Source organism: Ostrea edulis, chromosome 1 (assembly GCF_947568905.1).
Source record: "Ostrea edulis chromosome 1, xbOstEdul1.1, whole genome shotgun sequence".
Taxonomy (NCBI): domain Eukaryota; kingdom Metazoa; phylum Mollusca; class Bivalvia; order Ostreida; family Ostreidae; genus Ostrea; species Ostrea edulis.
The window spans coordinates 87,006,263-87,032,912 of record NC_079164.1 but is presented as its reverse complement, the minus strand read 5'-3'; the positions used below and the strand labels follow the sequence as shown (position 1 = coordinate 87,032,912).

The following is a 26,650-nucleotide window of genomic DNA, read 5'->3' as shown; positions in this document are numbered from 1 at the left end:
TTGTGTGTAACATTTATTTCAAAATGTAACTAACCCCTCCCCCTCATCTCGTCCAAAACAATCAAACTTTCTTCTTCTTCTTCTTACTATCCACTTTCTTCTGTTTCTCTATTGCTTCCCGTTTTTCCTTCAGTTTTCTTGTCTGAAATTAAAACCAAACTGCCTTTATGTCTAGAAAATCAATTTTTCATCATTTTGAAAATGAAAGAAAATCAACAATAGTAAAATCACTAAATTATAAACTTTTAATTTCTGTAGGTGTGCAATTTATATGTAAACATAAATATTGCAATTGATTTCTTTGTATGACTTCAAATAAAAATTCATTTACAAATAATCATATAAAACTTTGCCCCTCTTTTTCTACTACAAAATAAAAATTTGGCCACTCACAAGTATCTGTTCAGATAACCTCATGAATATAGGTTTTACAGAAAATACAGGTGACTCTCAAAAACTCAAATCCATGGGACCACAATAAGACTTGGAGAGTTCGAGATTTCAAGAGTCTGGAAATTGGCAATTTGATTGACTTACTTTACTTTCACAATAACTGGAAATAACATGTGAGGGTGGTAAAACCTAGGCAATATATTTAATTTCAAAACTTTGCTTCATATCAGAAGATGAATAAAATAAAAACTATTTATATTTACTTGTGTTTATCTATTCTTTATTTGTTGCATCAAAAACATTGAGTTTCAATTTTGCATCAAAATTTAATTAGGTTCAATGATAATTAAGGTTGTGATATCTGGTGAAGTGCCAATGCTAAGTACGAAGGCATCCAGGGTATTTTCCTAACTGTTAACAATGGGCTTCCCATGGTATGGTCCACAGGGTGCCACATGCAAGTAAGATGTGATCCACAGCTTGTGTAAACAGGTAGCACTTTAAGGTATTGAGAGTAAATTTTATTGGATTATATACATGTAGATGAATAGCAGGACTTTTTATTTCTGGAGATATTGAGTTTCTGAAGATTGAGAGAATGAGAGTAAATCTGCTTATCTATACAGGAAAAACAAGATGTGTTTGTGAAACACAAATGCCCCCTAAATGGCCAATTCCAAAGATGGCCAAGGTCACAAGGACAAATACCTTGGTACCAGTAGAAAGATCTTGTCACAAGAAATGCTCATGTGCAATAAGAAAGTTCTAATATTTACCATTTAGAAGTTATGAACGTCAATTTTTTTTAAAAGTAGGTCAAATGCCAAGGTCAAAAGGTTTAGTACCCACGGAAAAGTCTTGTCACAAGAAATACTCATGTGAAATATCAAAGCTCTATCACTTACTGTTCAAAAGTTATTAGCAAGGTTAAAGTTTCAGACAGAATGACAGACAGGACAAAAACAATAAGCCCCCTGATCTTCGATCTCAGAGGCATAAAAATGAGTACTAAGAGTTTACGTTGAGAGATTGGGAGCTTGAAGAGAGCAAAGTTTGAGCCACTGAGAGTCACCTGTACTAGTAGATCTTTGGCAGTTCTAGACTCGATTGCTACACCTGAACTAGTAGATGTTTGGCAGTTCTAGACTTGATTGCTACTGATCTCACCTCTTGAGTTTTCTTTTTCTTGGCATACATGATTTTATCATACAGTCGTTTCTTTTTCTTGGGGATCATCATTTCTGCCAGTCTGCGCTCCTCCATCGTCTGTCGCTGGAGTTTCTGCTCCACGTTGACTTTCTCAGGGGCTCCTGCTTCCACAGACATGTTCAGCTATTATAAAACAAAATTCATCTCATCATTCACTCACATTCCAAACAATATGAGTTGATATAACTTACATCATTCTTTCATGTCTACTACAAATGTAATGAAAAGTTACTAGATACACATAATGATAAACTTAGATCAATAATGCTGACTCGTCATCATCGTGAGCCTACTCTATATGAGGATACCTGTAGATCTCAACAGTTTTATGACACCCTTCTGGGATTGTGGTTCTACATAACATGATCTTTGCATATTGTTTTAACTTTTTGCTGCTGTTATTCTTGAGAAGATTAAAGCTGTATGACCCGATGTTCTTGTATTATTTTTGTACATAATTACTTTAAAGCAGATTCATTACTTTAAAAAAGTTATTAACTTTCCCTTAATTACATGCTTGAAAACATCTGCATGTAAAAGAAAACAGTGCGAATATTATTTAGAAAGTAAATATAGTGGGTACATATATAAATCATCCCATAATAGACGTCTATAAATAGTCCCACGTGCGTCAGGGGAATCCCAACATGATGTATTTACTAATACGCTACTGTCTAGTTTTAAGGCTGAAAGAGCGTAAAACAACGAATTACTAAGGGGTATTTGATATTTTTATTTCTATTAAACTTATGGTACGGTACTGTTATAACAAAATACACAGCTTTACAAAGATAAGACCACCGATGATCTGAAAGTTTGAACTGATCATGTGACTGTCACTTGAAATGGCAGAGTGACGCGGTTATTTGTAAACATCGATTTAAAATCAAATAATTTGTGTTAAAACAGGTGAAATAATTTATTATATGTTGTACAGCCTCATAACTACATACGTGAGATGATTTAATAGCGTTTTTACGAGATGGAAAAAAATATTGTAATTCGGACCATACAGCTTTAAAAAAATTTCTGATGGGGCTTAATCTTTACCCTGAGGTGATGATTTGAAGTTTGGTCATTGTGGCCCAGTGGAATTGGAGATGTTGAAAATGTGAAACGTTAAGAGAAACTTGACAGACCATGCACAAAGTTGGAAAAGATAAGCTTACTTGAGGCAGTTGAACTCAGCTGAGGTACAGTACATTTATGCAACTTTTTTCAAGTCTTTACATAATTTAATAAACATGTACAACAATTATGTTAAACTGTACCATTACCTTTGAGTTATCAGCTGCTAATGAATCATCAAGTTTTCTCTTTCTCTTTACATCTTTTTTATCTGCAAAAAAGATAAGTAAATGAAAGGGACTTAACTCCTATGACTTTTACATTGATAGTAACAGACTCCATCTGGTGCAATATCATAGTTGCACCTCGTTTTGAAATAATCTAAAGTATTTCACAAAACATTTTTATTCCATTTTATACAAAATTAGAAATAGCAAATCCAGAAAAGAGTAGGGGCATTAAAAAATACTAGCTGTTACAATATTGCCTACTTCGCACTTACATGTATCTCCCTAAGACTCGCAGAAGTCAAAACAACAGAAGGAGAGGTTACGCCGAACATATCATGAACAAACATAAGTAACATAAACTATTTTCAGAGGAACTTTTACGCTGCAGATTTTATTCCATGTACATAATATCTGTACCATGCCCATCCTCCTCTTCTACTTCCTCATCATCACTTTCCTCTTCTTCCTCATCTTCATTATCCTCCTCCTCTTCCTCCTCGTCTTCACTTTCTACTTCATCTTCTTCCACACCTGCAAAATTTCCATGTAAAGTTAGAACAAACCTGCTAATTCAGCATGTCCACACATTCAGAGTATCTAAACATTCAGTGTTTCCAGTTTAACTACAAACTGAGATTCATTGTTTTTGCATCACTGCTTTTTGCAGAATCACTTGCTGTCAATCTTCTCTGTACATTCAATAATTTTGTTTTAAACTGGTACTACATATACATTTGCTTCAAGTGTATGTCACCATGACACAAATTCACCTGTACTAATGACAGTCTAGACTCTAATGTACACATGAACAATTCCACAAGACTAACACAATTGATCATACATGAAATGAAAGTTTGGTCATTATACGAAGAAACAAAAGCAACAGAATATATTGTAAATACTAAGGCCAAAACGAACAAGAGGTACTGTGAGCAATGCTCACTAAGAATACCCCCCGCTTACCCCAATCTCCCAAAGGGTGTTGGTAATAGGTATAAACTACCTCTTTTCTGAGTATAAAAAACAAATGGCATGACAAACCGAACCATATTGCTACTTCAATGTCCAGTGCGCTTGAACTTTGACCCCAAAATCGATAGGGAACATCTTCATCCCATGGGTAGTCCATATATATGATATGGTGACTGTAGGTGGAAAGGATAACGCTTTAGAGCCCGGAAACCATATTGCTACTTCAATGTCCAGTACGCTTGACCTTTAACCTTTTGACCCCAAAATCGATAGGGAACATCTTCATCCCATGGGTAGTCCATATGTATGATATGGTGACTGTAGGTGGAAAGGATAATGCTTTAGAGCCCGGAAACCATATTGCTACTTCGATGTCCAGTGCGCTTAACCTTTGACCTTTTGACCCCAAAATCGATAGGGAACATCTTCATCCCATGGGTAGTCCATATGTATGATATGGTGACTGTAGGTGGAAAGGATAACGCTTTAGAGTCCGGAAACCATATTGCTACTTCAATGTCCAGTGCGCTTGACCTTTGGACCCCAAAATCAATAGGGAACATCTTCATCCCATGGGTAGTCCATATATATGATATGGTGACGGTAGGTGGAAAGGATAATGCTTTAGAGCCCGGAAACCATTGCGTCTACAGACGGACGGACGGACAGACAGACGGACAACCCGATTCCAGTATACCCCCCCCCCCCCCCCACAACTTGTTGCGGGGGGTATAATTAATATATAGTTTCTCAGGCCAAAAATCCCAAATTTTGATGAGGCAAGCATGTTGGTTTTTTTTTTTTTTTACTTGGCTTTAGCATGAGTTATCTTTCCTTTTTATGATGACCTTTTTTTCCCTCGTACATGTATATAGAATAAGCAATGGAATTTTATTACTATAAAAATTAGCTTCCCATTACTTACTATTAAATGTATACTATCATTCTTAAACATTTGCACATGAGTATGCATTCAATAATTATTTGATTAAAAAGATAATTACAGTTTTATAAAAACCTTCTGAAAGTTTTACATAAATATCTATAACAATAGTTACCTCAGTTTAAATGAAAAATTTCACGCGGTGCCCGAGAAACTATTGATTTTTGTTGTTGATTTTTTTTATCATTTAAATATACTCATGACCGTTTCAGCTTACGAAATAATGCAATAATCCCCTACAACAAGAGTACCGCAAACGGTACATAATATGCCCGTGAAATGTTTTCATAGGGTGTTTTTCTTGTGCTATAATTTGTATAACTTTGCTTCAGGTAGTATCAGCCATCATGAGGCTGTGACAAACTTTCATATGAACAAAGGGTCTTAGCTTAAAAATCGAGATTTCCTCAAAATGGACCAAGTTCAACAACCTGTAAAAATTTTCAAAAATGGAAGAAAATCAAAATCCTTCTCCAGATGCACATCTTCAATACCCATACAAACACTCCACAAAATAAGATGGTCCTCACTTGAAAACTGTGGGAGGAGTTGGGCAGACAAATCATGTACGGTACCCTCCATAGAATATTAATTTCCAAATAGACTAAGTTCAACAACCTGTAATTTTCTCAAAACTTGTAGAAGATCAAAATCCATCCCACATGCACATCTTCAGTACCTATACAAACACTCCACAAAATAAGAAGGTCCTCACTTGAAACTGTGGGAGGAGTAGGGCAGACAAATTATGTACCCTCCATATAATAATTATTTCCAAATAAAGGGGCAAATCTCCTGGAAAAAAGGTCGAAATGGATCAAAATTGCAATATGATCTAGAGTGACCCACAAAGAAGCTACACAGCAAGTTTCAGCATGATATGCGAAAGGGAAATGAAATTATAAAGAGAAAACCCCGAAAGGACGGACGGATGGACGTACAGACATCGCTGTACCATAATACGTCCCGTCTAAAGACGGACGTATAATAACACTGGATCTACAGTATTAGATTTTACCTTCTGTTTGAGACATCATGTACTGGTCTAAAACTCACTGATCTCCTTCCACCTGTAGACATGATTAGACTGCAATGGATCACAATTTGATGTGAGAATCTGAACAATGACTTACCCGAGTCATCCTGTAGACCGAGTTGTCTGTTGATCATGGCTTGTCTCTCAGGGGGAACATAATCTCCTTCCTCCTCGTCAACAAATGGGGACAGATGTGGAGGGAGGGTGGCTCCAGGGAAGTAGTGCTCCACAGGAACAAGAGAGTTTGTATTGACACTGTCAAACACCCACTGAGGCTGTACATAGTACCTACAACATTCAAATGTACAGTCTGCACTCACACTGTCAACCTGTGTGCGTACTGCCTGATGCAGTCATACAATTCCTCAGTGAAGATGTTGTGATAAAGCAACAACCATGCAAGTTTAAATTTACAGTTTTGGGGGTTTCTATGCCCCTGTAATCGGAGATCAGGGGGCATAAAAGTTTTGGTCTGTCAATTTGCCTGTTTGTCCACAAAAACTTTAACCTTAGCCATAACCTTTGAATGGATGATGATAGGGCTATCTTATTTCACCTGTGTATTCCTTGTGACAAGACATTTCTTTTAGTACCAAAAGTTTGTACCTTTACCTTGGAGTTTGACCTTCTTTTGAAAAACTTTAACCTTTGGCCATAATTTTTGAATGGTTGGTAATAGCACTTTCATTTTCACATACAAGTGTATTCCTTTTGACAAAATCTTTCTTTATGCAACAAAGTTTTTGACCTCATGACCTTGATGTTTAACCTACGAGGGTGAGTCAATAAGTAACCAGTCTAACTTATTTCCAGTTGAGATCCACCTCCTCTTTTTCGATGTAATTGCCTTCTCTTGTGATGCACTTAGACCAACGGTGTTCAAGTGCCATCAGCCCAGAACTGAATAAGGCAGGGTCCTTTTCATTGACCCACTCTTCAACTCCCGTCACAATTTCTTCGTCAGACTGTAAATGACGTCCACGGATATCCTTTTTCAAGTTTGGGAATAGGAAGAAGTCGCTAAGAGCTAGGTCAGGCGAATAGGCAGGATGTGGTATTAATTCATACCCGTTTCGTTCTACAGCATCCATTGCAACTTTGCAAGTGTGGACTCTCGCTTTGTCCTGTTGCAGCAAAACACCTTTAGAGAGTATACCTCGGCGTTTTTCATGGCTGGCGGTTCTCAGCTGGTCTAGCAAGTTTGCATAGTACACTCCAGTTATTGTACTTCTCTTGGGTAAAAAGTCCAACATAATAACACCTTTTGTGTCCAAAAATACTGTGGTCATCACCTTGCCAGGAGATGGTTGCGTCTTATTTGACCTCGGGGACCCAGGCCCTACCCACTAATGACTCAGTTTATTCTCTGGCTCATAATAATAAACCCAAGTCTCATCTACAGTCACCAGACGCAAAAGAAAATCATCTTTTAACCTAAAACTCTTCAATAAGGCGCTGCAAACTGATGCTCTGGTTGCCATTTTTTTCATCGCTAAGGGATGTAAGGACCCAATGGGCTGTTAGCTTACGCATACCTAAACGATCATGTAAGATTATTGAAATGCTACCATGTGCAATGCCTAATGCCTACGCTATTTCTTCCACCTGAATTCGCCTATCAGAGTATACCAGATCCCGAACTTTTTTACACATTTCTTCGTCGGTGGCATCCAGTGGGCATCTAGACCTGGCTTCATCTTCTAAAGACGTTCTACCACGTTTGAATTCCCCTACCCAGGATTTAACCTGAGCATAAGATGGTGCAGAAGACCCATAAACATCCGCTAACTCGCCGTGTATTTCCTTGCCTGTTTTACCTTTAAAAATACAAGTACCGAATTATAGCACGGTACTCAACTTTAGATGAAAAGCATGCCTTTGCATCACTGGCCATGTTTGACATTCAATACCTTATTAAAGAATGACTCAATACACATGCAATTTTGTACCCAGGTATAAAACATGTATTGAAACAAGGCATGAAAATGTTTACCGTCTCAGTCAATCGGAAATGGGATAGGCTGGTTACTTATTGATTTGTACTCTTGAAAAACTTTGGCCATAACTTTATAAAGATTAGTGCTAGGGCTTTCATGTTTCATATGTATTATTGTATTCTTTATTTTTTTTAGTACCAACATTTTTGACGTCAGAACCTTGACCTTGGAGTTTGACCATACAAGGGCGTCACTTTTTCAAAAACACATTTCATTTCCATTGTACTGTACTCCTTAATTATAATTTAGGAAATCACAATTCAGCTTCATTTTATGAAAACATAACTTTGTGACTGTTATTCCCTTGGGGTTTATAAATCACAAACATAAAAGTATAAATATTCGATTTCATGAGAAGCTTCTCACGAATATCAATCACTGACATATCTAACACGTAATCCACAGTATAAAATCTTTTTTCTCACCTGGACAGATATTGGTTCTTTGCCTGAGGTCTGTCCACTATCTGATGTGTTATAGACTCATCTGACTCCGAAAAAGTGGCTCCCACGGCAACTGATTTGTGCCAGGATACTTCGCCTCCAAAGCACCTGCAACAGAATCTCTAGTACAATATCACATAATAGAAAGCGCCTATCAGGATACATCAATATTGGAACCATGGAAGTTAATGTTGTATGAGTATGACAAATATACATAATTCACAGTTTCTGTCTTATTGCACATGAAAATGTTTGTCAAGTATAAAGACAGAAAATATTCTAATCAATAATTATCCCTCATGTTTCTACTAAGCCTTGTTCATACTTCAACCCACACACCTGATAATAAATACTAAGGTCTCCCTAGGAACTTCCCTGTTCAGGAAAAATTTTTGTCCTTTGAACAAATTCTGTAATTTCTTCACTCTCTCTGCTTCAACTTTCGCTTTCTCAACTCGATCTGGGTCATCAGTCTAAAAACAACATATTTCCAAGCTTACTGAAGTGGTCATCAGATGTGTTTAGGAATTTTTCAGAAAAGATACATTATTATCATAACCTGAAGCAAGGAAGAGAAACTCTGAAATTCAAATTTCCTGGATGAATGTACATGCAAGTCTATTTGAAAAATTGTCAAAACATGTTCTATCAAATTATTATGTAAGAATTACCATTTCTGAAAAACTTGTGTCTGTTATATCAGTGACAGAAATTCATTCTTGTTAATCATAAGTCTGAATCAAGAACTGTAAATTGCTCTAATAAAACTTATGTCAGTGACAGGCACTGATCCTGTAAAACTTATGTCAGTGACAGGCACTGATCCTGTAAAACTTATGTCAGTGGTAGGCACTGATCCTGTAAGACTTATGTCAGTGATAGGCACTGATCCTGTAAATTTATGTCAGTGGTAGGCACTGATCCTGTAAAATGTATGTCAGTGACAGGCACTGATCCTGTAAAACTTATGTCAGTGGTAGGCACTGGTCCTGTAAAACTTATGTCAGTGACAGGCACTGATCCTGTAAAACTTATGTCAGTGGTAGCCACTGATCCTGTAAGACTTATGTCAGTGATAGGCACTGATCCTGTAAGACTTATGTCAGTGGTAGGCACTGATCCTGTAAGACTTATGTCAGTGATAGGCACTGATCCTGTAAATTTATGTCAGTGGTAGGCACTGATCCTGTAAAACGTATGTCAGTGGTAGGCACTGGTCCTGTAAAACTTACATCAGAGGCTGGGAATTCATCTAATTGAACCTCATCCTCTCCACCTCCTTCATCTAGGGACTTCAGTGTTTGAGACAGGGCAGACAACCTCTGTAAAACAAAGAGAGAAACAAATATTTACTTCATGTCTGAGACAGGGCAGACAACTCTGTAAAACAAAGAGAGAAACAAATATTTACTTCATGTCTGAGACAGGGCTGACAACTCTGTAAAACAAAGAGAGAAACAAATATTTACTTCATGTCTGAGACAGGGCTGACAACCTCTTTAAAACAAAGAGAGAAAACAAATATTTACTTCATGTCTGAGACAGGGCAAACAACCTCTGTAAAACAAAGAGAGAAAACAAATTCAGTATTAACTTTAATGTCTAAGTTGGGCACACAATATCTGAGAAATAGAAAGAAAAAAATTTGATGAATTCGACATGAGTATGCACAGTGGCTGATGAACTCTATGAAATAAAGAGAACAAATAAGACATTAATCTGTTTGTAACACAAGGCAGATGGCATTCTGTATATCCCGGTCCACAACGATGATTAACATCTAAAATTTCAAAAATTGAGAACTTTAATTCAAGAAATAAATTTTATTTTTGAAAATACCTGAGGGTATGAACTGCAACACTTCACGCCGGTATTCTTCATGAAGTGCGTTAGTGGTTCATGAAAAGTACACTGGTGTGAAGCATTACAGTTCCTACCCTCAAGTATTTTAAACAAGAGTACTGCCTAAGGTACATAATACGCCTGTGGAAAGCTAATTTAGGGTGTTTTTCTTACACCATGATTTGTAGAACTTGGCTTCAAGTAGTATCAGCAATCATCAGGGTGTGACATACTTTCTTTGCATAAAAAAAAACAAGACAAGACCAATCATGTACTCTCTATGTAATATTTTCACTTGGCATAAGATGTATGTGTACCAAGTTTAATGGTCCTTGACCCAATGAATCAGTCTGCATCCTGCTACTATGACCTAGACCTTTGACCTTAAGAAACAATAGGCATCCTCCACTTGGCATAAAGTGTATGTGTACAAAGTTTGACAGTCCTAGCCCCAACAGTTCAGTTTGTATACTGCCTACAAGGTTTTCCTACTAAGTGATACTGTGTCCTTGACCTTGAAAAAGTAATAGGCATCTTCCTCTCATCATGGTGATCAAATGTACCAAGTTTCAATATCCTGGAGTTTACAGGTCTGTATCCTGCCTACAAGGTTTTCCAACTACGTGATTACTGCGACCTTGACCTTTGACCTATAACATTGAAAACAATAGGCATCCTCCTCTCATCATGGTGATCAAATATACCAAGTTGTAATATCCTGGAACTTACGGTTCGGTTTGTATCCTGCCCAAAAAGTTTTTCTACTAGGTTCTCCTACTAAGTGATACTACGACCTTGACCTTTGACCTTGAAAAACAATAGGCATCTTCCTCTCATCATGGTGATCAAATGTATACAATTGTAAAATCTTGGAGCTTAAGATTCGGTCTCTATCCTGCCCACAAGGTCTGGACAGACAGATGGATGGACATAGCCATACCATAATACGTCCCGTCTTTGACGGGCGTATAAAAATGAAATGACTTTTTTATAATTTCATTCTACTTTTATATCTGTTCTGTTGACATAGACATACTATATTTATCGAGATTCACATGTGCATTGTTCACAACTGCAGCGCATTCATGAGGAAAATCCTATCATTACAAATTGTAAAGATACCAAAGGCAAAAACAAAGTATACAGTTAATAAACCATGGCACTTTTGATGGGATTTGATTGATTGTTTGTTTCACTGAATCATGTCCCGTCAAGAATTTTTCACTTATATTGAGACATCACCAGCTGTTATTGTAGTTGAAGAACCACAACCGTAGCAGTGAGGGTTCTTCATCGTGCCAACGCCTGCTGCAACACAAATTTAGACCTATGCTTGGCCCCACCTATGCTTAGCGCTCAGGGCCGTAGCAGTGAGGGTTCTTCATTGTGACAATGCCTGCCACAACAAAGGACCTCTGTTTTTAAGGTAATGTCTGAAAGACCCACGATTCTCACTTCTAAATGCGGAGCGTTTGGTGAAGGAGTAATCACTACCTATGGTAATGTCTTAGGTTTGATGTGACCATGGCACGAGCAGGTCTCGAACTCATGACCTTTCGGTTATGAAGCAAATGCTCTACCACTAAGCTAGTGGTATATGTGTTCCGAGTGACCTTGAGCTTTCCAAAATGACCTTGGTCCAAAACTCCCTGTCTCAAGGAATATTCATGATCAATTTCTGATGAAAGTTTTAGGAGATGGGAACATTAATATAAAAAAACCTGTTGAAATAAGGAATTTCATATGTTCTGAGTGACCTTGACCTTTTCAAAATGACCTTCAAAGACCTTGGTCCAAAAGTCCTTGGCTCAAAGAACATTTGTGATCAATCATATTAGTTTCTGATGAATGGTTTAGGAGATAAGAGCTAGGACGGACGGACAGACAAGACAGTAACTATGTTTCCCCGAAATTTTTCTTCCCTTCATAAAAATTTGAAAAAAAATCCAAGGTGCATGCACGCAAAATCAGAAATCCAAGCTGTAGATTAAAGCTCAAACTCACTAAATAGACCAAAAACAAAGCCCCCTGGGAAGAGGTCATGAACTTAAGAATCTCACCTCCTGGTATCTTTCTTTTTCTGTCATTTTCTCCTCACTATCGTCAACAGCGGAAGCCATCTCCAGCTCTAGCTGTTATCAAAAGAATATTCACAAATTAAATTCAAGCGTTGAATGAAAACTCTTATCCACTTCCAATTCACACGTCTATAGGGACATTTTCTTATTTCAAAGATTCATGGGATACTACTTACACCCTGTAACAGTTAAAATATTCCATTCATTAAATCACTATACACTGTACATATGGATGTCACTCTACATATTGCTGTCACAACTATCAGTTTAATGGACACAATTTGTATGTGTACTTTTCGTACACAGTATGAATTGATGCTGTGATGCAGGGGTAATTAATGGATCCCAGCGATGTAAAAGTGACGTAGTCAGCAGTTTGTCAGTGTAGTGATGTACAGTCAGCAGTTTGTCAGTGTATAAAGTGATGTACAGTCAGCAGTTTGTCAGTGTAGTGACGTAGTCAGCAGTTTGTCAGTGTATATAGTGATGTACAGTCAGCAGTTTGTCAGTGTATGATGTACAGTCAGCAGTTTGTCAGTGTATGATGTACAGTCAGCAGTTTGTCAGTGTATACAGTGATGTACATTCAGCAGTTTGTCAGTGTATGAGGTGATGTACAGTCACCAGTTTGTCAGTGTATAAAGTGTCGTACAGTCAGCATTTTTTCAGTGTATAAAGTGATGTACAGTCAGCAGTTTGTAAGTGTATAAAGTGATGTACAGTCAGCAGTTTGTCAGTGTATGAGGTGATGTACAGTCACCAGTTTGTCAGTGTATACAGTGATGTACATTCAGCAGTTTGTCAGTGTATGAGGTGATGTACAGTCACCAGTTTGTCAGTGTATAAAGTGTCGTACAGTCAGCATTTTTTCAGTGTATAAAGTGATGTACAGTCCGCAATTTATAAGTGTATAAAGTGATGTACAGTCAGCAGTTTGTCAGTGTATATAGTGATGTACAGTCAGCAGTTTGTCAGTGTATGAAGTGATGTACAGTCAGCAATTTATAAGTGTATAAAGTGATGTACAGTCAGCAGTTTGTCAGTGTATATAGTGATGTACAGTCAGCAGTTTGTCAGTGTATGAAGTGATGTACAGTCAGCAGTTTGTAAGTGTATAAAGTGATGTACAGTCAGCAGTTTGTCAGTGTAGTGACATACAGTCAGCAGTTTGTCAGTGTATATAGTGATGTACAGTCAGCAGTTTGTAAGTGTATAAAGTGATGTACAGTCAGCAGTTTGTCAGTGTATAAAGTGATGTACAGTCAGCAGTTTGTCAGTGTAGTGACGTACAGTCAGCAGTTTGTCAGTGTATATAGTGATGTACAGTCAGCAGTTTGTCAGTGTAGTGACGTAGTCAGCAGTTTGTCATTGTATATAGTGATGTACAGTCAGCAGTTTGTCAGTGTATAAAGTGATGTACAGTCAGCAGTTTGTCAGTGTATATAGTGATGTACAGTCAGCAGTTTGTCAGTGTATGAAGTGATGTACAGTCAGCAGTTTGTCAGTGTATGAAGTGATGTACAGTCAGTAGTTTGTCAGTGTATGAAGTGATACGGTCAATATTTTCCACTAAAAACATTATCTTAATGCATCATGACATCATCAGTTTCAGAGGATACTGATACAGAATCAGAAAACCACAGTGTAGTAATCCGGAAAATCGGATTACACTCTGTGAAATCAACAGCATAAGAAAACGAAACATTGATGGGTGTATGATAAAGTAACATACACCAGAGCGTCAGCATACCTTTGGTGGGTAGTGCAGATTAATGCTGTGGTACATCTTGTAATTCATGAATCCCAGCAATGTTGTGTAAAATTCCACAAATGTCTGCATCACCTTGTAGTCCACATCATCTGGGTGCTAGAAAAACAAACCAAATCAACAACATCAGTGGGGATATATAATGTTCATAACTAAGTACCCAAGAATTGAATGCTTATAATATCAATACACAGTACTCAAAATAGGCTTTCATAAGTGTTGACCAAAGCATAATATAACATCAACATCAGTGTTCCTAAATACTTGTTTGTTTTACATCCTTTCAAGAAGTTTTCACTCATACAGAAACAACACTATCTGTAAGTTTTTATAAACCGCTTAGCCGTTTATAAGCATAAACTGCCCCAAACCAATTTAGATCGTACAGAATATAAAAAAAGTTAAATTAATTCCTTGAATATATGAGGAAAGCATAAAGAAGGAAATCCCAATTTCTGTGATGGGTAATTACCCGATAACCAGAAATTAACAAATATTGGAGGGTAAGTGGACAACCACGACATCATATTTTCTTGACATCAAACATAACATGGGTGAAAATCTTATTTTGAAAACTTGATAGTAACTTCAATTATGTGGCACTACCTACACTGTAAGTCAGTGCCTCACCCATCATATCCTCCTTACACCCTAATCTGTGAAGTACCACCCTAGTCAATGCATGATCCATCATCTAATCAGAATCGTAAGATAAAACCCAACACTATGATGACTACCCTAGTCATAGCCTGACCCACCACATCATCCTTAACCTTAAATCCTAGACTGGGTTACCAATCTAGTAAATGCACCATCTACCACCTGATTCTTATTTTATCCTCCTTACCTTAAATTCTAGTCAAAACCTAATCCACCACCTCATCCTTAGCTTAAAACCTAGACTGTGAGGTACCAACCTAGTCAATGCCTGATTCAACACCTCATCCTTACCTTAAAACCTAGACTGTGAGGTACCAACCTAGTCAATGCATGACTTACTACCTATCCTACATAAAGGTCTAGACTGTGAGGTATCATCCCCAGTCTTTGTGCAATCTTACACTATATCATTTCCTTAAATCCTAGACTCTATGGTTTCATACTAGTCAATTCCTGACCTAAAATCTAATCCTTATCTGAAAAATGTGAGACATTCTGACCTCCCATCTCATCATTACCAGTACCAAAAATTACACCTACACAACCTGATCTTACCTGAAGCCCCACACCTAAGTCAATGCCAAACCTAGTACCTAATCTGAAACCCCACACCTACATTGTAAGTCAATGCCAAACCTAGTACCTAATCTGAAACCCAGATTGTGAGATGTCACACAAGTCAATTTCTGACCCATTACTTTATCTTCCTACAAATCTCAGACTGTCTCAATTTCTGATCCATTATCTCATCCTTACCTGAAACCCGAGACTGTGAGGCATCACCCAAGTTAGTGTCTGTCCCATCACCTCTGCTTGAAAGTATATCCCTTTTATGGAAATGAACACCTAGCGAAAGAAGACAAAACAACATTTTTAATTTATGCAACACAGTCCACCTCTGACATGCTAAGATTTTAGGTGACAATGCTTACCTTCCTTAATGACCGCGATGCTATGATGTAATGCATAAACTCCACTAAAACAAAGAATTTAACAAATGTTACCAACTGATACACATTACAAGAAAATTCAAATGTCTTCAACTCCTTCACATATAATATACTTCTGTCAGTGCTTTAAAGAGGATAACTTTACCTGTGAGTTTTCTGATGTTACAGTAATGAAAATAAGTTAATCTGCGAGTTTTCTCTGATGTCACATGGATAAATTAATCTGTGAGTTTTCTGATGTAATGAGTTTAAGTTAATATTTAAATTCTCTGATGTAATGAGTTTTAAGTTAGTCTGTGAGTTTTCTGATGAAATGAGGTTAAGTTAATCTGTGAGTTTTTTGGCATGGTTAATGTATTAACGAGTTTAAGTTAACCTGTGAGTTTTTTGGCATGGTTAATGTATTAACGAGTTTAAGTTAACCTGTGAGTTTTCTGATGAGTTTAAGTTAACCTGTGAGTTGTTTTCTGGTGAGTTTAAGTTAACCTGCGAGTTTTCTGATACAATGAGTTTAAGCTAACCTGTGAGTTTTCTGGCATAGTTGATGTATTAATGAGTTTAAGCTAACCTGTGAGTTTTCTGGCATGGTTGATGTATTCCATGTGTATTCGAGCACTCTGTGGCATTGTTCCAAACAGAAAACACATGGACAGGCAGTCATCCAGGTCTCTCAGGGCATCTTGGAATGAAGGATACCTACAGGACACAAGGGAACAAAAAAAAAAATACAAGTTGGGATGTTGATCAAAAAGGATTATTCATATTGTACATGTTCCTGAGGTCCCCATTACCAATACATTACAGAACATTAATTGGAAATTATATGCATAATTTCTTACTTAACTTTTAAAAAAAATTTATATAAAGGTACAGGGTAAGAAAAAAGTTCACAACTACTTATCCCACGGTATGAGTAAGATACAGTGACCACTCGTCTCATGGGATGAGTGAGATACAATGATAATTCATCCTTATAATGGGTTGACATGTCCCATAATATTTTCATATTTTTTTCAAATAAAGAAAGACTGTGAATAGGCATTCTTGTACTCTGCCATGATTGAATCTGAGTCACATAAAAGTCAACCTGTGCAAGGCAGTCTCTTTTAACTAAATACCCCCCCCCCCCCCCCCCAATAACCCAAATCAATCGTTTGCTTCTTCAACACTGCAAAGGATGTTTTGTGATAATAACTATCTGGTTGCATTTTAGATGTGTTATAAATTATTATATGTCATATAAGCAACTGTCTGTTCAAAGTACCAACAAATATATATACATACAAATATCAACTAATTCTCTATTGACTTTGCTTTTGAAGTTTAACACAATGAAATGTTTAAAAATAAAAGTGTTATCCAGATATGGGGTCTGTCTATTCTAATGGAGACCTCCCTGATGTTGACCGGACCGAGGTAGTTACCGGAAAAGTGCACATAGGGAAAGTAGTTTATAGTCAGAACATTGTAAAAATAGAAGTCTAAAACATTGTTTGAAATAAAAATAAATTCACCAATTACAGAAAATCTTACTCATTACTGGGGATGAATGCATTATGGCATTCACTCATCCTGAGCCAATTTTAACTTCCAGGACATTTTTCACGCCCTGAGCCCAGAGGTACCTAACTCTTTATGACAAGATGGGAGATAATTCTGCACAGATAAGTGGAACAAGATTCAAGATGACTAAAACAGACCAGGGTTTTTGTTAACGCACATATGTGCGTAATTTACGCACTCAAATTTCATTTGACCCCCTGAAAAAAATTACTGCGTCAAAATGATGCACTGCCCCCCCCCCCCCCCATTTTATAAAAACCGAAAAACACCGAAAGACTTTTGAGAGGAGTATAAAATTCTATCTATTTTTTACTCTTAAACAAAGACAGAAAAGAATGAAGTTTAAGTTAGTACAGTTAATTAATACATAGCCGTAGATTTGTCTCAGTACCTCTCCTTGACAATGTGGTCCAGCTTGTACTTGGGTTTATTGCTGCGAATTCTCTGTTCCGCATCTTTGTTCCTTTTATTTATCGCCTTCTTCAATCGCCTCACAAAGTGCTGTATAAAAATGAATTAACTGTTTTAATTTTTTCTTCATTAATCACCTCACAAGTATTGTATAAAAATATATATAAATTGTTTGAATTCTTTTCTTCATTAATCACCTTTAAAAAATGCTGGATAAAAATTTACACCTCCAATGTTTTTGCTTTTAATATCTTTATCAATTGTAATGATAGCTTTTTTCTTATATCAAAATTCTAGGAAAATATAAGTTAACGAAATGATTGCTTGTTCTCTGAAACACCCTGCACATATCTTAATCACCTTCTTCAGATTCCTCACAAAGTGTCCAAAAAAAAATAAATTACCACAATATATTATATTCATTGTTAATCACTTACTTCAGACATTATACAAACATTTGAATGGAATCATCATATTACATCAAGGGACTTCTATCTATAGAATTTCATGTTTATCCCCCTTAATTGAAATTTGCAAAGAAATCACCTGAAACAGAAGATGATGCTCTCCAACTATATGTACACAACAACTGCTGATGCTAATATTTACAGTGTCCCAATATTTCTTGTTTTAAAATAATGCACTTTTTAGAAATTATCTTCACACTTTCTAAACAATTGCTGTGGTTGATATTCAGATAATATTGTGCTTTGAACACAAACAATTTCTTACATTACAGCTGGGTAATTTCTTTCTGTAAATACAAATCTTTGATTTCAATGTATTGTTGCGGTTCAGGACTTCACTCATTAAATACACTACTTTATACCTATACGACATTAAACTGACCTGATAGCAGATGTAACTTTAGAATTATCCAATTAAATCCATATCGTTACAATGTTGTGATTTTCATTCAGACTAACTGCTTATGTTAGAATATTATGAACCCTGAACCCGATGTTTAAAACTACTTCTCAAGTCATTTATAAGCAAAATATGAACAATAGAAATGATCTACAATTGATTTTATTGAACTTGATTGCTTTGATTGACATATTGTTATAAAATATGTTATGTTTCTTATGTTTATATTGGTACAACGTTATTAAGTAATATTTACAAAATTTAACGCGCTAACTTAGATAAACGTATGACATTATCAGTTTGAAACATTACTACGTCATAACAACAACTGATGTAAACAAGAGGTACTGTGAGCAATGCTCATTTTAAAAGAATACCCCCCGCTTACCCCAATCTCCCAAAGGGTGTTGGTAATAGGTATAAACTACCTCTTTTCTGAGTGTAAAAAACAAATGGCATGACAAACCGAACCATATTGCTACTTCGATGTCCAGTGCGCTTGACCTTTGACCTTTTGACCCCAAAATCGATAGGGAACATCTTCATCCCATGGGTAGTCCATATATATGATATGGTGACGGTAGGTGGAAAGGATAATGCTTTAGAGCCCGGAAACCATTGCGTCTACAGACGGACAGACGGATGGACGGACGGACAACCCGATTCCAGTATACCCCCCCCCCCCCCCCCCACAACTTGTTGCAGGGGGTATAATAAAAGACAGCTGTTTTGAGAGAGAAGATCAGTGAACTGCAGAGAGAGACTCGGTACACTTCAGAAATAAGACAGTGGTAGGTACCAAATAGTACCAAGTTTAGGTTACATGTAACCACATATTTATTAAGAGTGACATAATGTTTTTATAGTAATTTACAAGCCCTTTTAGTAGTAGGGACGTCCTGGATTGGTTCGTCACCGTATACTTAACTAAATAACGTACCAACCAAACGAGTTATCATTGTATGTGTATATACAATTTGACCAAAGGATCGTCGCAATAAATGTTATAAACTTTATATAGAATATTATTCTTATACATATAACTATCAAGTGAAGATATTATTTCAAAATGGACCATCAATTGGTCATCGTTCGTCATATAAATTGTGGTCAACAAAAGTAACCATTTCCACCTTGACAATTTATTAGAAGATAAACAGCGGCCCATGATTATGTAACTACCCCATACCCTCGGTTTCGTTACAGTATTGTTTTAATTTTTGTTGACTTCTTACAAAATGTATATCCAAAAAAATTTATAAATAAATAAAGCACGATCTTGCAAGTCCTATGTAAATGATTTTGATTTTCCTGGCTTTGTAAAAATACCACAAAAATTACAACCTCCTCCCCTACACCTATTAAAAGCTACCCTACCACAAACGAATTATACTGTATCTTTCTTCAGACATCTGACCTTGAACTCCCTGAACTTGTTAATGATGGGTTCATGGGCCAGAAAGTTGATATCCTTGACCAGGTAGTATGTCTTGGGAACTGTGCTTCCTCTGTTTACTCTCTTCTTGTGCTTAGGTTCATGTGGATAAATTCCTTTCAGAATGCACAAGCGTCTACAAATTTTTTATATCATATAAGTAAATAAACAAAATACCATGGGCCACCCAGTTGTGAGTTAAATTCATTTTCAGTTAAATGCAGTTTCAGGTTCTTTATGTACATAATTATATTGTTGTGTTGTTGGTTTTTCCGTAAAAATAAGAACCTTTTTTGCCATAACATGTTAATAAATTTTGTTATATAACAGTATATTATATGTGTGTGTGTTTGTATGTATGCATATATGTTTGTGTTTTCTATATGTAGAAATTTATATGATAAATTTATATATATGTATATGTATGCCTATATACATCTAATCCAAGGGGCCCCTGGCACCCTAGGTAAAGATTATAAGGGGGTCTCTGCGGAGACTTTACCCCGAAATAGTAATGTATTTTGGAATTAAAGACTGATATATGTGAAGAAAAAAAAAAAAAAAAAAATTCATTTTCTTTCTTCTTGTTCATGACTGTACAAATTTGAACTACAAAGAGGACAGGTGAGGCATTATCTATATAGTGAGGATAGGTGAGGCATTATTCATATAGTGAGGATAGGTGAGGCATTATTCATATAGTGAGGATAGGTGAGGCATTATTTATACTGAGAGGATAGGTGACGCATTATTTATACAGAGAGGATAGGTGAGCTGACATTATTTATACAGAGAGGATAGGTGAGGCATTAATTATACAGAGAGGATAGGTGAGGCATTATTTATACAGAGAGGATAGGTGAGCTGACATTATTTATACAGAGAGGATAGGTGGGGCATTATTTATACAGAGAGAATAGGTGGGGCATTATTTATACAGAGAGGATAGGTGAGGCATTATTTATATAGTGAGGTATTATTTATACAGAGAGGATAGGTGAGGCATTATTTATATACTGAGGTATTATTTATACAGAGAGGATAGGTGAAGCATTATTTATACAGAGAGGGTAGGTGAGGCATTATTTATACAGAGAGGATAGGTGAGGCATTATTTATATAGTGAGGTATTATTTATACAGAGGGGATAGGTGAGGTATTATTTATATAGTGAGGTATTATTTATACAGAGAGGATAGGTGAGGCATTATTTATACAGAGAGGATAGGTGAGGCATTATTTATACAGAGAGGATAGGTGAGGCATTATTTATATAGAGTGGATAGGTGAGGCATTATTTATACAGAGAGGATAGGTGAGATGACATTATTTATACAGAGAGGATAGGTGAGATGACAATATTTACCTGAAATCAGCCAGAGTCAGCTGCAGTTTGTTGACTGCCTGGTTTCTGGACATAAATGCCGTGGCTTCTCCTTTTTCATACTGTAATAGACAACATCAGATATGTATAATTCACGTCTAATGCTACCATAAAACATATTAAGTTCTGTTTTACTTTGATGTGAGACAAATAAGTCTAGAATTTTTTTTTATTGACACATCAAAACTGAAACATGTACATATATCTTGAGATCTTACTAATTCACCCATACTGTCATTAATTAGCCACTGATGTACTTGCTTGTAATCTGTTGGCATTCACAATGTACAAATAAAATGGCTGCAGGACTCATCTCTGTTACATTTTTCATCTGTTTTTCTTGCAATTTCTTACCTTACAGAATCTCACTTTCATATTTCAAAATTTGTAAAACAATATAAAGGTGTTTGAATGTCGTCCACAATGTGGCTTGAATGACGACCCCATGAGATGAACAACTCCAGCAGTCTACTGAGAGATCTAAGGGTAACCCTCTACCGTATATACTTGCCTATAAGCCTATAAGTTGGTTGTATTTTTTAAGGTTATTTTGTAGGAATTTGTCATTGACCCGCTTATAAGTCGGTACAAATTTTTGTCAGAATAGGTTGACAATTTCAAGTCAATGCTCTAGTGTTTTTACCTATGTTTCAAAAAATATTTTGAGAAATCAATAATTATGAGGTGCTCAATATCCAAGCCATATCCGTTTGGAGTTTAAATGCATCCCTTGATCTATTATGGACCATGATCCCTTGATTACCTAAGCAATTATGGTCTCCTAATGACCAGTACCTGACACCGTGTTTACTTAGTGGCACGTGCCTCGCGAAAATTGTCATTGTGGGATTCCGGTATAATTCATTGTATCAACAATAGAGTTTTTAAGAGTCAAGAATGATGATCTAAATTATCTGTTAACAATATTCAATCTTTTAAGAAATATATTTCAGCCGGTATACATATGAATATTTCAATATTAAATCGGGTTCGTAATTCAATTTTACCGATATACGAATTGAAAGTATTAGTTACGGGTATGTAAATAATTTTAAACTAGATAAAAATATGTAAATACTTGTACTTTATACATGATTTTAAAATACATAAACAATACGTCTAGATATTTGTGAACAATAATCATTTGTGTGGTAGTCCATGATAATCGTCGGAGTTGTTTAAAAAATACTACATTACACCGACCAGAAAAATACCAATCTTCTTAGGACGCGCCTTTAAGTCGGACATAGAGTTTTGTACAAAAAATTGACTCCCAAAAAACCGACTTATAGGCGAGTATATACGGTACTTTCTTCGTTACATTGGTGAGCAATGGAGCACCAGATTAACCGAGTAGCTTAGGGGTTTCCACAAAGTGTGCTGACAATCATTATCTCTAAAGGACAACTCCACTGGCTAAAGGGCTCTAATAAATGAGCTAAAGGGCTAATCCTTTAAACCCTTTGGTTTATTGGGTAGAGCAGGGTTCAACACTAATGGTAGGCCTGCAATCTGAGTCCACCAAAAATGGTAAGGTCTACCCAGTTTTCTGCATTGAATACATGTATTTAGTCTACTTAAATCTTATCAACTATGAAAAGTCACATTAAAAATACCAATATCCATTGTTTGCTTTCTTTACTCCATATACCGAAACTGGAAATTAATTAATAAGTCATTCAAGTTTTGCATTTTACATTTTTGGCCCAGTTCTGGACCATGGCCAGTTCCGAATCACTTTGTAATTCTTATCTAAAAATACTTTATTCATTCTTTATTTCCTCCAAGTGGGGACATTGAAATATAAATTATTTATTTTCCAATTTCTAGCAAATGTTGCTATTTTTTCCCCTATACTTCTCATTACCAGCTCGTTGGAGTTATCGCGCTTTGATGACTCTTGTGCGTCATTGGTAAGAAAATGCACAAATCTCGTGAGCAAGTGCGAGATAACTGGGACATAAACGAAATGGTCATAGCACCTCCCCCCCCTTTTAAAAGTTAAAATACATGGTGTATTTTTAAATAAAATTACCATTAGTCAAACTGCATTTTTCAAATATTCTAACACTATCTTATTAAAGATGTTACATGTTTTTTAAACTCCACCACACCTATTTTAAAAATTCCAAACAACGATGTTCTCTGGACACCCAAGTCCATCAATATTTCATAAATTTCAAATTAGCTTAGATGCAGTTTGGAAACGCATTAGGTGTGTTAATTAGTGTTATAAACGTCTTTAAAAAATGCAGTTTGGCATATACATGTATATAACTTGTTCTCTAAAATATGGAAATTGACGGGGGGGGGGGGGGGGGGGGGGGGGGGGGGGGGATGTACGTGTACGATTACAAAGTCCATGCCATAAAAGGCATATGAACTTGTCCTAATTGTATGATAAAATAGAATGTCTTCATAGTCTGACAGAATAACTTCAAAAACATATTCATCACATTAATTACAAGAAAAGTTCTTGTGTCGGATGTGCATATAGGTTTTTCCCTTCACAGTTCTTCTTGCGATTGACGCTTTATATCAGTCAGATTTGGCAAATTTAGTAGCTTCTCTTCCTCACATAGTTTAATAAGTTCGTCTGTTTTCTTGTAAGAATAATCAATTCCTAAATTTGACTTTAGAATTTTAATCAGTGTTGTGGTTTGCAGTCGGTTATAATATGTATTCGATACCATAATTCATATTACGTATGCCTAAGTAATGTGTTTATATTATGTTGTCCCGGTAACAGGACTTTACGCGTCTTTAATTTGAAGAGTTCCACTAATGGAAATGAGGCCCAGGCCCTTGATATCAAAAACTTAAAAAACCTGACAATGTTCCATTTCATAAGTAATATCAGATGTAAGCACACATATAAATACAACACACTATAACTTTCTCATAATCATCAAAGTGGATAATGCCCCCCTCCCACCCCTGAATACAATTTTTTAACTTAGAAAATTGGAACAATAAAAATATGAATTGCAACTAAATGTGGTTCTTGAATTCAATATTCAAAAGTATATATAGTGTAGTTCATTCCAGTGTTCGAAATGGGTTTAAAACTTGGTATAGACCATGGGTCTATGCCAAAAGAAGATGACATAAACCTCATTGAATTGACATAGACCGCAACATTGAAAAAAAAAATAACACAAATTTAAAACATTGTTATCACTTCTAATGTACTTAGAAAGTATATTTTCTTTCCATTTCCATAACAAATTCCTCCTTCCCTCATAATGTTTATCAGACGATGACTTTTGGGATAACTCTATATATTTCTAAAAACCTAGAAAATCGGCATAGATAATTTGGTGTATGCCAATTACAATTGGCATAGACCAGTGTCATTTCACATAGACTCGGTCTATGGTTAATTTCAAACACTGTCATTCAGCTTTAGTATATCTAATTTTATGCCTTTAGTTTAATATATTCCAAGTTTCTCATCCTTGCCAACACCACAAGATTGTTGTTATCATAAATTAACCAAACTCAAAGAAAGACAATGTTTGACAATGAAAATGCCACAATTTTGGCTATGACTAGATGTGAAGCTTTGAAAATTGTGTAATACAACGTTAAAAATATAAAGATTAATTTAAACTGGTCTCTGATTTTTTTCTATTTCTACAGAAACTAGGTATATCCTAAGTGGAATAAACCTACAACCATACTGATTCAAAGTTTGAAACTGATTAAAAGTCGGACCAGATCAGTTTTAAAATGTTCAAACTGGCCTGCAGTCATTTCAAACTGTGATTCTGACATCATTCAGAATGAAAAGTGTGATTCAGAAACTGACCTATTAACTCAGTTTATATGGTAAATGTAAAGACTGATAATATTTGCAATGATTTTCAAATAATGTAATTCATTTTTCATCAGAGTACTTTTTCTGATCGTCTCACAAGAAGATCAAAACCTAGAATTATCTTCAAAGATTATACCGCCAGCAGTCATTAATGAAAATGTGATCTGGAACTTGACCAAATTCAAATAGTAAAAGTGTCAATCCATGAAGAAGTTATCCTTTGGCAGGACTGTCACTAGAAATTATTGAAGACAAGTTCCGGACTCGTGGTTTATAAGCAGCTCGAGTCCCACGAAAATTCGATGAGTCCCATTAAATTTGATGAGTCCCATGGATATCTAATGAGTCTTTTTTATATAAGATAATTAAAATAGAAGCAGTACAAAACATCAATTTTAAGATTTATTTTCAATCATTCGTGACTTGGCTTCGGACAACTTATTGTCCACACCAACAGAATTATTTCCCCGAATCTCGCATCATCACAACACAATATTAAACAGCATTTTAATCAAATCATTATTGTGATAAAATATATGCGTACTAGTTTTGTTTGCCGACGATCTGAAAAGCCTACCAAAGTTTACAAACTACGCTACTTTCAATTCCAATAAAAATGGCTATCGGAAGACAAACATTTATATTTAGATATAGATCCCGATTTGTAAAACAAACAAATAAATAAAGTACTAAGAGTAAATAACTGCCAGTGGCAAAATGTTCTTGATTTTGCATGTTATCTAAATATCTTTTGAATATTAAATTCTAATTCCCACCTAATTGACTGATGATAAATAAACAAACAAGTCGGATTGGGACACTGTGAACTCGGTGGTATTATTTTGGTTCACTAGAGCGTAACATTTTACCTAGATTTTTTCCTACTATGAGTTTTAACTGATACACAATATCAGGGCTTCTAAAAAATTATGATTTTTACTCAGAGTCCATGACTGTCACTGACATGTCCATGAGACTCGCCATAGCAGACAAACTTGCATCACAAATGGTCTAGAAGTAGAACGCAGATTCTTGCGTTAGTGACAACCCTACTATGGGCAACTCAATTTAATACCAAGACGCAGAAGAGAAGTCATGAAGTAGATGGTTAGTTGATAACCCTTGCTTGATATTGACAGTTAGTGTGTTAAGACTCTAGATGATGGCAAAGCATTTAAATCATTTGTCATCACCATAATTTTAAGTAAACAGCAAAAATTAGGATGGGGAAAAGTACCGTTATCGAGGTTATTTTGTGCCATCTTGAAGGCTACATTGATCCTGGCCGCTACAATCCTCCCTTATATACTATAGATTGCCATTTGTAATTACACAATGTTTCAGTACAAAACTTAAACTGCAAGCTGAAATATATACAGGACCACTGGAATCGAATCAAAACATTAATTTAAAACAACAGAAGCGTCTGCAGTATTCATTAAGATGTTTCTAAGAATTTGGAAATAAATTATGAGTATAAAGCCACAGCAATATAAAAACAAACCTTCTTTTGTCGCTGCCCTCCCATTTCACACGTGTTTTTGTGATGTTTTTCGTGGAAAGGGGCATAACTCTACTTTG

At 35.9% G+C, this 26,650-nt stretch overlaps 1 protein-coding gene across 1 annotated transcript; it reads right to left on the bottom strand.

The window, feature by feature from the left end:
• Positions 1-26,650, bottom strand: LOC125676544 (pescadillo homolog). Its single transcript, XM_048914400.2, has 17 exons — positions 26,574-26,650; positions 21,232-21,311; positions 19,848-20,001; positions 17,544-17,653; positions 16,158-16,285; positions 15,572-15,615; positions 15,396-15,485; positions 13,962-14,078; positions 12,194-12,265; positions 9,524-9,613; positions 8,631-8,764; positions 8,274-8,399; positions 5,949-6,139; positions 3,318-3,431; positions 2,880-2,941; positions 1,561-1,725; positions 1-142 (listed from the first exon to the last, which is right to left on the bottom strand). The coding sequence occupies exons 1-17, from the start codon at positions 26,595-26,597 to the stop codon at positions 62-64; spliced, it is 1,782 nt and encodes a 593-aa protein (XP_048770357.1). The 5' UTR covers positions 26,598-26,650; the 3' UTR covers positions 1-61.

What these genes read in the sequence shown, in the direction of transcription:
- LOC125676544 (XM_048914400.2), bottom strand. Translation starts at nt 26,597, where the DNA reads ATGGGAGGGCAGCGACAAAAGAAG. An exon ending in ATGAATTCCCAGCCTCTGAT is followed by an intron (nt 8,765 to 9,523) that starts GTAAGTTTTACA and finishes TGTTGTTTTTAG; the next exon opens with ACTGATGACCCAGATCGAGT. An exon ending in TAGCAGCTGATAACTCAAAG is followed by an intron (nt 1,726 to 2,879) that starts GTAATGGTACAG and finishes GTTTTATAATAG; the next exon opens with CTGAACATGTCTGTGGAAGC.